The sequence below is a fragment of the Microcebus murinus genome, chromosome 1, assembly GCF_040939455.1.
Source record: "Microcebus murinus isolate Inina chromosome 1, M.murinus_Inina_mat1.0, whole genome shotgun sequence".
In the NCBI taxonomy this organism is placed as follows: Eukaryota; Metazoa; Chordata; class Mammalia; order Primates; family Cheirogaleidae; genus Microcebus; species Microcebus murinus.
The window spans coordinates 16,807,474-16,819,473 of NC_134104.1; the positions used below are offsets into that span (position 1 = coordinate 16,807,474).

At 45.1% G+C, this 12,000-nt stretch overlaps 1 protein-coding gene across 1 annotated transcript; it reads left to right on the top strand.

Moving 5' to 3' along the window:
* Positions 1-766: 766 nt before the first annotated feature.
* Positions 767-9,522, top strand: ADAMTS1 (ADAM metallopeptidase with thrombospondin type 1 motif 1). The gene is made up of 9 exons (XM_012764459.3): positions 767-1,946; positions 3,513-3,859; positions 4,203-4,335; positions 4,704-4,871; positions 5,302-5,588; positions 5,801-5,987; positions 6,097-6,272; positions 7,217-7,392; positions 7,549-9,522. Exons 1-9 carry the CDS (start codon positions 1,223-1,225, stop codon positions 8,246-8,248), a joined length of 2,898 nt encoding a protein of 965 aa, XP_012619913.2. The 5' UTR covers positions 767-1,222; the 3' UTR covers positions 8,249-9,522.
* Positions 9,523-12,000: the final 2,478 nt, after the last annotated feature.

The following is a 12,000-nucleotide window of genomic DNA, read 5'->3' on the forward strand; positions in this document are numbered from 1 at the left end:
GTCCCCGCAACGTCGTCTCTGGGGCAGGGGTTGCGTGTGGCGGAGGTGTCTGTGGGGGTGGGGATGAGGTGCGGTGGTAACGCTCTTTACAATCCAGAGCCAGACAAGTGTCACCTGGCCCCCTCCCCCAGGCGTGCTTTCTATGGGAAGCGCAGGGCCAACCAAGCTTTCCCCGGGAAAAGTTAGGGCAAAGAGAACAAGCTGGAGCTAACAAGCTCGTGGCAGACTGGAGAGATGGAGAGGTGGGGTGGGGTATTTTTCTAGAAAGGGTAGCCCTGGCTCCTCTTCCAGATTGGAGAAGAGGGGACCGAGGGAGAAGGGAAGGGGATTCGGGGCAGCTCTGGGGAAGGGGAATGTTGGAGAATGGACTTAGCTCTCTACCCCAACACTCCCTCCTGGGAACTGCAGCCCAGCGCGGGCACTGCGTTACCACACCAGAGGGGCAACTGGAAGGGAAGGTGGTCCAGGAAGCCGGCGCGGGGAGAAGCGCAGCAAAAGGGAGAACCTTCTCCCCAGGGCGGCCCAGGCGGTACAAAGTGCTGGTCACAGCGCCCCTTGTGCGTCTTCCGCCCCCAGATTGACGAGCAGTGGCTTGGAGCCAGAGAGGAGGCTGCCCCCTCCCCCGCCAGAGCCCGCGGTGCAGAGCGCGGTTTAGCACCGACTGAGCTCAGGGGGCGGCGTCTTTGGGATGGAAAGGCGGCCAAGAGGGAGGGGGGCCGTCTTTCGGGGACTATAAAAGGGCGGCTCGGGTTGCCCGATTCTTGCACTCGCTGGAAAGCGGCTCCGAGCCAGGGGCCATCGCAAAGCCAGGGTGCGCAGCCCGGCGGAGAGGGCAGAGCCCTAGCGCAGAGCGAGCAGCACCGCAGCCCAGGCGGAGGCCGAAGAGGGGCACCAGGCACCAACCCTCGCTTTGCCTCAGCTCTGGAGGCGCCCCAGAGCGCTTCTTGTCCCCGCAGCAGCCTCTCCGCCTGCTCCCAACGCGCGGTGCCTCCAACTCTGCGCTGGAAGAAAAACTTCCCGCGCGTCGGCAGAACTGCAGCGCCTTCTCCTAAGTGACTCCGGGAGCTTCGGCTGTAGCCGGCTCTGCGCGCACTTTCAAAGACTAATAGTAATTGTTAACTTTAACAATCCAGAGTGAGGCCAGCGGGGCTCTGCTCTCCCGACCCGACCAAAAGCTCTCTCGCTCCGCGCTCTGCTGCGCGCCGTGTCTCCCAAGGCTCTGATGCAGCGAGCGGTCCTCGCAGGGTCCCGAAGGCGCAAGCTGGGCGGCGACATGGGGAACGCGGAGTGGGCGCCGCGGTCTTGGAGCTTTAGGCCCGCGCCCACGCTGCTGCTGCTCGCTGCGGCCGCAGCTCTGCTAGCAGTGCCCGGCGCACGCGGGCGCCCCGCCGAGGAGGACGAGGAGCTGGTGCTGCCGGCGCTGGAGCGCGCCCCGGGACTTGGGACCACGCTCCTCCGCCTGGACGCCTTTGGCCGGTGGCTGCATCTGGAGCTGCAGCCCGACCGCGGCTTCCTGGCGCCCGGCTTCACGCTCCAGACCGTGGGGCGCAGACCGGAGCCCGAGGCGCCGCGCTCAGACCCAGCCGGCGACCTGGCGCACTGCTTCTACTCGGGCACCGTGAATGGCGACCCCAGCTCGGCCGCCGCCCTCAGTCTCTGTGAGGGCGTGCGCGGCGCCTTCTACCTGCAGGGCGAGGAGTACTTCATCCAGCCCGCGCCAGCCGCCGCCACCGAGCGCCTCGCCCCCGCCGCCGCGGGGGAGGAGCCGCTGGCTGGGCCGCAGTTCCATCTCCTCCGGCGGAGGCGGCGGGGCGGCAGCGGCGCCAAGTGCGGGGTCATGGACGACGAGACCCTGCCGGCTCGGGGCGCGGGGCCGGAGGGCGAGGATGCTGGGGCGCAGTGGCTGCCGCGGGACCGGGCGACACCAGGCGCAGGACAGACTACAGGTAGAAGAGTTGCCCTCACTGTCTCTCCATTCATCCTTCTCTCCTCACTCTCTCTGTGCGACGCGACTTGAGGGCGGACTCCTGCTTACCGGCAGGAGCTCGTGTCTGCGGACGGGACGGAGGGAGGTTTGGGTTGCTGAATTCAGCTAGAAACCTTAATTCCATTTGCCCGAATAATGAATAACCAAGAAAGGACTGACAAATCAACGGTTTTCTACAGACGAAAGCGAAGCGTTTTGACTGGGAAGGGAGAGTTTGTAACCTGACTCCTTCCACCTTTAGTTGAGTGCGAGCTTGTGCGACGACTTTCCATCCCCTTTATTTCTTTTTAACCATTTGTGTGCAACTTTGAGCTGAGTTTTGTAACCGCTGCCCGTGCGTGCACCCTGCGCTCACAGGAGGGAGGTGGCGGAGGGGCGACGGTGACCTCGGAATGTGCCCGCGCGCCTGGGCAGCTGTGCTACGACCTCTGCTCTGCAGGTTTCTGTCGCCTTTCCCCCTAAAAGGCTGACAGAGACAGCCTGGTGGCGGCTGGGCCCCTCAGCAAAACCTGCTTGGGAGGTCTTACCCAGCTTTCCCCGCCTCCCTGCGCCTCCTACTCCGCCTCCCAGCTTGCACTCCCTCTCGCGGCCATAATTCTGCTCTGGAGCGCCGCAGAATGTTAGTCACCGCAGGTCCTTCCTGCGAGCCGCCTGCTGACTCTCTTGTATGCAGTGCTTACTCTCCAGTTCTTTTTGTTTTATCACGTTAGTGCCTTTTTTCTTCTTTCACTTTCTCACGTATCTTGTTTTCAGAATTCTCCCCTTTTCCCTGCTCGTCTGCTCCTGGGAGTGAGCAGTTACGTGGTCACAGGCCAGTTTAAGACTTCCCTGGGGGGTTGGGTCTCTGTCGGGAGTCTGAGGGCTCTCTTCCAAATAATCAACCTTGGCTCAAAGCAGGAACTTGTTTCCCTGGGGCAGTGGGAGTGGGGTAATAGGCTGCAGGGCAGAGTGGGTGGTCCTTGTGCCTGGAATTGGCAAGAGCAGAGAACCCCAGGGACCCCTTGGAATGAGAGAGCAGAGCAGTGCAGGCTGAGATTCCTTCAGGCCCGGCCCCTTGGCAGCAGCCCAGGCCCTACCCGAGGCCTTCCACGTGGAGCTTGATGATCTCATTCAGGATTTGAGTCCTGGCCTGTGAAAGAGTGACTCAGGGCCTCTGCCTGCTGCCCTTGCTCCAAGATTTTACTACAGCTGGGTAGGATGGTGTGCCTGCCTTGTTCAAATTGTAGAATTTCAAAAAGAACAGAAGAACTCCACACACACACACACACACACACACACATATACACACACACAAAGCCTGACCACTCAAAGGAGCACGTGCTCTTTTTATTTAAAGCAAAGGAGACAACTTTCAAAAATAACACTGTCAGAAAAAAAGGTTGCAAATATTTTTGTTATTGTTGTTCCGGTTATATTTTAGTTTTATTTGCTTTGACTGGTTTGGGCTTTCCTTATATACCCTGGGAAGGTAACTATTCTTGGATAGCCTGCCCATGAGCAAACTATCTTTCTTGTTTCTTTACAGGAACTGGAAGCATAAGAAAGAAGCGATTTGTGTCCAGCCCCCGCTATGTGGAAACCATGCTAGTGGCAGACCAGTCAATGGCAGAATTCCACGGCAGTGGTCTAAAGCATTACCTTCTCACCTTGTTCTCGGTGGCAGCCAGGTTATACAAACACCCCAGCATTCGGAATTCAGTTAGCCTGGTGGTGGTGAAGATTTTGGTTATCTATGAAGAACAGAAGGGGCCAGAAGTGACCTCCAATGCTGCTCTTACTCTGCGGAACTTCTGCAACTGGCAAAAGCAGCATAACCCACCCAGTGACCGGGATGCAGAACACTATGACACGGCAATTCTTTTTACCCGACAGGTGAGAGAGGATGGCACAAGTTATGCTATTGTCCTCTTGGGAGTCTGCATTGTACCTACCAAATGTATAAAAGACATTTCACCAGTGTTTTTTTGCACTGAAATTTTTTTAATTGGCTACATGGTCTTATTTATTTCTACTATAATTTAATACCTGAAGTTTCCTAATTCTATTTTAAAGGCTTTAGGAAAAAGCTTGAGTAAAGTCACATGAAGTCCTCCTAATTCAATAGCAATGAACATAGATGCTCCAAAGCATATGTGAAGACACACCCCACCAAAACGTTAGATCCCAAGGTTTATGCTTGTCTTATTAATTGGAATTTACCTTTGCTTTTTTGCAGGATTTGTGTGGGGCCCAGACATGTGATACTCTTGGGATGGCTGATGTTGGAACTGTGTGTGATCCAAGCAGAAGCTGCTCTGTCATAGAAGATGATGGGTTGCAAGCTGCCTTCACCACAGCCCATGAATTAGGTAAGTCTGTTTCAGAGTAGGAGTTAAGCTCAATTCACAAATTCAAATTGATAAAATAATTTAAGAGGGAGAATCTGCAGGTATGTTGCTATTTTAGGTACTAGCACATCTTAGATACTGTAAAAAATACTTTCCACTATTTCAAACATGGCTATTTTATTAGAATTAAAAATTAAGATATTAGAAGCTATGAACGTTTGGAAATTTACATTTGTTTACACCTTGAGAAAATAGACATTGTCTCCAAAATAGTGTCTCCTAAATATATTTCTTTCTCTAGAAACATCACTTTGAGACAAATGAATCTCTGTTGGGGAAAAAAACACTACAGATCTATATTTTAATGTGGGTTTTGGATTGCTTCCTAGGCCACGTGTTTAACATGCCACATGATGATGCAAAGCAGTGTGCCAGCCTGAACAGTGTGAACCGGGACTCCCACATGATGGCATCAATGCTGTCCAATTTGGATCGTAGCCAGCCTTGGTCTCCCTGCAGTGCCTACATGATTACGTCATTTCTGGACAATGGTCACGGTAAGACGCTCAAGCTACTCTTTCTAGACAGCATCCAACCTCTCATGTGTTGGGTCTAGTTAAATGAGTTCTTTCTTTTTTGTTCTTTTCATTTTCTCTCCTTCAAAGTTACTTTTCCCTGTCAAGATCATAACTGTTCAGATCGTAATTCCCAGTAAAAGATAGTGCCTCTGGTTGAGTAGCCCTCAAAGTCCATTGATTCATGTTTTTAGCAGAACAAGAATTTTGTGTCATTGTTAATACAGAAATAGCCCATTGAGAGAATATCTTACTAACAATCAAAATCTCTCTAGTATCTCCCCCAAGCTCTACAGTTTTCAATTCACTTTGCTATGCATTATTTCATATGATAAATATTTTTTAAATGGTGCTCTAACCCTACATGCTTTCATTAACTATTTATTAATATTGGCTGGCATTTTCTTTGCAGGGGAATGTTTGTTGGACAAGCCCCAGAGTCCCATACAGCTCCCGGCCGATCTCCCCGGCACCTTGTATGATGCCAACCGGCAGTGCCAGTTTACATTTGGGGAAGAGTCCAAACACTGCCCCGATGCAGCCAGCACGTGCACCACCTTGTGGTGTACCGGGACCTCTGGCGGCTTGCTGGTGTGCCAAACCAAACACTTCCCTTGGGCGGACGGCACCAGCTGTGGAGACGGGAAATGGTGTGTCAACGGCAAATGTGTGAACAAGACTGACAAGAAGCATTTTGACGTGAGTTTTCCTCCTGAAATATCCAGAATTCAAAAGAACAAAGTGTTGCTAAAACATGCAATACCAAGTTGAACACCTCCATCTGTGTCCTCTAGCGAGAATTCAAGATAGCTTATTTTTAGAATTGATGCTTTCTCCCATTTTTTTTTCTTTTTTTCCTAAAAGGTCTCTTTTGAGAATTCTAATGCTGATGATTTTGTGTCCCCATTTAGACGCCTGTTCATGGAAGCTGGGGGCAGTGGGGGCCCTGGGGGGACTGTTCGAGAACCTGTGGTGGAGGAGTTCAGTATACAATGAGAGAATGCGACAACCCAGTCCCCAAAAATGGAGGGAAGTACTGTGAGGGCAAACGTGTGCGCTACAGGTCATGTAACATCGAGGACTGTCCAGATAATAATGGTGAGTAGCAGCGGACTCCGACTTTCAGAAGTGGGATAAGAAAGATACGCCCTTAAACAGGTGATTAAAGGTTGGAAACTGATGATGTCATCGTATCATTCTCTTCCAGGAAAAACCTTCAGAGAGGAGCAATGTGAGGCACACAATGAATTTTCCAAACCTTCCTTTGGGAGTGGGCCTGCAGTGGAGTGGACACCCAAGTATGCTGGTGTCTCACCCAAAGACAGGTGCAAGCTCATCTGTCAAGCCAAACTCATCGGCTACTTCTTCGTTTTACAGCCCAAGGTAGTTAACTTTTACACTAATTTTTGCCTAAAAACCAAGGCTTTGGCTTGTGACCTATCCATGCAACCTTTCATGTGCTTTCTTTGTTTTATATATAAACATGTGTTCAGTTTCAATTTTGAATACCTTTTCTTCTGTCTACATTGGCAACTGCCTGCTTACAGTTTGGTTTTGCTTTCAGTTATGAATGAAACTCAAATCCAACACTTAAGATTCTTGTAATTGTTTATTATTACTCTTTTATATAAAAAGATAAGCTCTTTGAAAAATCAAGTACTCCTCCCTATAACTAGTTTCACACACAACTCATGACCAGATAAATTATGTGTTCACGCAGCATAGACTGGTTAGTCATTTTAGAAAGTAGTTTAGGCATGGTCCAAAGTACTTGCTACTGAGTGACTAGCAGTAGCATGTGCAAACAGACTTACTAAAAGGGAAATCTGAGCATTGATAATTATTACATCTGAGGACATATATCGAACTAGGAAAAGCATTACTTTTGCTGTTTTAATGGGGGAATAAATATGGCGTAAGGTAGAAATGGAATTTAATTTGATCGAGATTATCATGTCATTAGCTCTGTATGCTATGAAAATATTCCTAAATTGCAGATTTAATATTCAACAAATGATTTATGAAGCACCTACTGCTGCCAAATGTTATTCCAGACACTGAGGATACAGTAGTAAACAAGTGACAAAGAACCCTGCTTTCATTGACTGTCGCTAGAGGAGAGATAGATCAATAAACAAATAATCAAAAGACAATTTTTTAGATGTCTATACATGCTATTGAAAAAAAGCCAAAGTGAGTGTAACATGTATGAAGGGTATGATTTTTAATTACCATAGGCAGGAAAGCAGAGAGAACGTTCATTCTTCTTATAGCATCGTCTTCTTCCCTTGCTAATGTGTAACACAAGACACATGTTTTTGTCTCAGGTCATAGATGGTACCCCATGTAGTCCGGACTCTACCTCTGTCTGTGTGCAAGGACAGTGTGTAAAAGCTGGTTGCGATCGCATCATAGACTCCAAAAAGAAGTTTGATAAATGTGGTATTTGTGGAGGAAATGGCTCTACGTGCAAGAAAATATCAGGATCAGTTACCAGTGCAAAGTAAGTTTAACATACATCTTCTCAGAGACCTTATGATTTAGATGGACATTTTAACAGGTTGGGAGGAAAATACATTACAAAGGATTAACATGTTTCAAAGCTACGTGATCTACTTAGCCAATGAATGAGAGTTATGTGTATTTGTCTTGCCTACAGACCTGGATACCATGACATTGTCACCATCCCAACTGGAGCCACCAACATTGAAGTGAAACAACGGAATCAGAGGGGATCCAGAAACAATGGCAGCTTTCTTGCCATCAAAGCTGCTGATGGCACATACATCCTTAACGGTGACTTTACCTTATCCACTTTAGAGCAAGATATTACATACAAAGGTGTTGTCTTGAGGTACAGCGGCTCCTCTGCAGCGTTGGAAAGAATTCGCAGCTTTAGCCCTCTCAAAGAGCCCTTAACCATCCAGGTTCTTACCGTGGGCAATGCCCTTCGCCCCAAAATTAAATACACCTATTTTGTGAAGAAGAAGAAGGAATCTTTCAATGCCATCCCTACTTTTTCAGAATGGGTCATTGAAGAGTGGGGTGAATGCTCTAAGTCATGTGGGTTGGGTTGGCAGAGAAGAGTGGTCGAATGCCGAGACATTAACGGGCAGCCTGCGTCAGAGTGTGCGAAGGAAGTGAAGCCGGCCAGCACCAGACCTTGCGCAGACCTGCCTTGCCCCCACTGGCAGTTGGGGGATTGGTCGCCGTGTTCCAAGACTTGTGGGAAGGGTTACAAAAAGAGAACCTTGAAGTGTCTGTCCCATGATGGGGGGGTGTTGTCTCATGAGAGCTGCGATCCTTTAAAGAAACCTAAACATTACATAGACTTTTGCGTGATGGCAGAATGCAGTTAAGCAGTGTCAGTTTTGAGGGCAAGGCAAAAGTGAGGAAGGACTGATGACTGACATCGAGAAGGCAGGAGGGATCCAGTGTATCTTGCCGGTAATCCAGTGAGGTGTGTCATTAAGGTGGGATTGTGGAGGTAGGTTGAAAGGAGATAAATCATCAGAGTAAACTGCCAGTTACAAATTTGATAGGGTAGTTAATGAGGATTATTAACCTCTGAGCAGTGATATAGCATGATAAAGCCCCAGGGCATTATTATTACTTCTTTTGTTACATCTATTACAAGTTTAAAAAAAAAATACAGGAGCAATTACCGAAAAAAGTAAGAACTGTTACCACCCCTTGTTTCCTGGTACTGATTAAATACTTTGTGTCATGGGTTTGGGGAATGAAAAGCAGGAGAAAGATGAGATTTTGCTTAAGACCTGGCTTACTCAACCTTGCTAATAATGAAGGGAGAGAGGAGTACAAGTAGGATGTTTGATCAGCACTGTTTATGGCTCCTTTGCTTTGAGAAAACTTTTATCCATCTTTTCTACCAAGACTTAAGAGTTCAGGGTGTTCAACACGAGAGAAAAACTCAGCAATATGAGTTGACTCACACAGCTCCATCTGCACCTTCTTGTACCACCTCAGTCTTTATTTGTATAATTTGTTTTGAGGAAGAAACAATTCCATGTGTTGATAAAATTGCATTAAATCTATGCAGCAAAGTATTAGGTGCTGGTAAAAAATAGAGGAGATGCAATGAGCTTGGTACCTCCAACCTTTCTTCCCTACTGTGTAAGCCCAGTTTGGTTATGTGGATGGGAAAAAGTAATTTGTGTCTAAAGAAAGTGAAATCACACAGAAGGATGCAATGCCAGAAAAAGAACGGGGTGTGTAGAACAGGGTCCCACAGGTTTTTGGGGGACATTGAGATCACTTGTCATGTGGAGGGGAGTCTGCCGAGGGGTAGCAGGTCCATCCCTGGCAGCTGGCCCAACAGTCGTATCCTGGTGAATGTCTGTTTAGCTCTTTTGTGAGAAAGAATACAACTTTTTCAGTATGTATATAGTAAAATATGTTACTATAAATTATATGTACTTTATAAGTATCAGTTTGTGTGTTCCTTCTAAGAAGGGCTGTAGTTTGTAATAAATGCCTATAATAACATATTTATTTTTATACATTTATTTCTAATAAAACGTTTTAAGTTATATCGCTTTTGTAAAAGTACATATAAAAATAGAGTATTTATACAATATATGTTACTAGAAATAATAAAAGAACACTTTTTGAATGTGTGTGTCTGGGTTTTTTTTGTTGTTGTGAGAATTCCTGGGTAGGAAATCTGAGAGACAATCATTGAATCTGAAGACTGAATTTTTTCTGAAATTCTTTGGCAATAGGATTTTGTTCTAATGAAATATATTTCTTATATCCTTGGTTTATATGATTGCTAAAAAGAAAGGAATCTATGCTATCTCTGGTGATATATAACTGTGTTGCAATGTATCTGATAATATACACCAGTGAATGAGACCCTGTCTCAAAAAAAAAATATATATATATATATAAATATATGTGTGTATAGATATACACACACACACACACATGAGTGGCTGGCAAACTTGAACCAGATAGTAAATATTTACAGTTTTGTGGACCATACAATCTGGGTCACAATTACATAATTATGCTGTTATAGCATAAAAGTAGCTGTAAATAATACGTAAATGAATTGACATGGCAGTGTTCTAATAAAACTTTATTTACAAAAACAAATGATGGGATGGATGTTCTGTGAACTAAGTTTGTCAACCCCTGATGTATACCATAATGAAAAAACTTGGGGTTCTGGATGCTTTTTGAATTCACATCTCTTTCTCAATTACATCACATAAGTAAAAATACATGAAAGTATTTAAGCTACTGACTAGAAAGTAACTCATAAGTTATGTTTGGGATAGACAAACACAGTGATCCCAACCCTCCAAATGTTTCCCTTGCTCATCTGGAATACCTGAGATATTTGGGATAAAGCTTGGAAAACCCAGGCCTCACTGGGTACTCTTTGTAAATCACTATTTTAAGTACTAAATGGTACATCAATGACTTTAAAAGTTCAAACGGTTTCCAAAGGAATGGCATTTCTCCCAGGAAATAGTTTATTTACTAAAAGATTCAGATTATGTGGTTAAGCATTGACATTTCCAACTTTACGTTTTCATCCCTTTTATCCACCCTCCTTAGAATAATTTTTCTTAGGTATTAAAATATAGCATGCTGATTTCAGATTCAGATGATAATTTCTCGTTTGCCCTCATAATTATGCAAGATGTTCTTCCCTTTGCTCCCCCACCAAGCAATGAAGATGATTCTCAGGAGTCAGGTGCATAGGTACAAGACTGGGGTGTAAAAGGAGAATCATGTTAATTTCTGGTTCACTGTCTTCCTACCTATTAGACTATAGGACAGAGAGGGAAAGGTCAAGTCATCCCACATTGTGGGAACTAGTCTTGGTTTTACAGACTCATTTAAACACAGAATTTGGCCATTCCAGTCAGTGGCCTAACTCGCCCCTTGCAATAACAATCTCTATCATGATAATTTATTTGCCTACTTAAATAAGGTGATGTTTCTGGAAACCGGGGAGATGCATGGAAACAGCTCTCAAAGGACTGAGATTACAATAGAGGGGTGGCCACCACAGGTGGGAGTTTACATGACTTTTTGAAGGAGACAGCAGGAGGCCAATGTGGCTGGAGTGATGTGGAGAGGAGTTCAGTGGAGGAAGTATGTTTGGGATTCGCTCTGAGTGAGATGGGGAGCCAGCAGAGGGAATTGAGCAGAAGAGAGACATGAGTGGACTTAATATTTCAATCAGGGGCCATTACAGAAGGGGACCAAATATGAGACTATTGCCACAATTGCAATGAATGGCAATGATGAGTTGAATTAGGGTGATAGCCATGTAGATCAAATGCTGCAGTTTTAATTGATGTGATTTGCAGATGAATCGTAGATATGAAAGGAAGAAAACACATCACAGATAAGTCCAAGGGTTTTTTTTGTTGTTGTTCTTCTGTTTTCTTTGTTTTTGTTTTGGGTGGAGAGATTATCTGTGCAAAATATATGGGCACTATATTTTTAGAGACCAACAGAAATTAAAACTACAAGATTTTCAATATAAAACCAGTTAAACCTATAGCTAAATTTAAATAATTATTGAAAATATGGTTTTAAAAATAACTGTAAATATAAAAATGGTAGTTAGAGGTTATATATAATGTAAAATATTTTATTAATAACAAAAATTCAAGTATAAGATTCTGTGTTATATTAATAAAATTATAGAAGACATTTCTCATCTTGGGATTTATCAAAGGAGACAATTTTATCCCTGAATTTGGTAATTAGATAAATATAGATAGATGAATGAGATTTCTTGAAAACAAACACCAAAAAAGTCTTTTCCTGGGAAGGGGAGACAAATAAAACCCATAAAGCAAAGAATGGAAAACAACTTAAAAACACAAAGTAAGATGACAGAATCCCAACCACATTTTATGACAATGCAATGTTTAAACTTTCCTATTAAAAGACAAATATCATCAAGATGCACTTAAAAATAAAATCTGAGAACATGATTAGTAAAATGGAACTATCTATATCAAAGTGACATTTTTTTCAAAGAAGTGCAAATATTTATCAGGCAAACACAGAGAAAATAGGAATAGAATACAATTTCAGCCAAATTACATTTAAGATGGAAAAG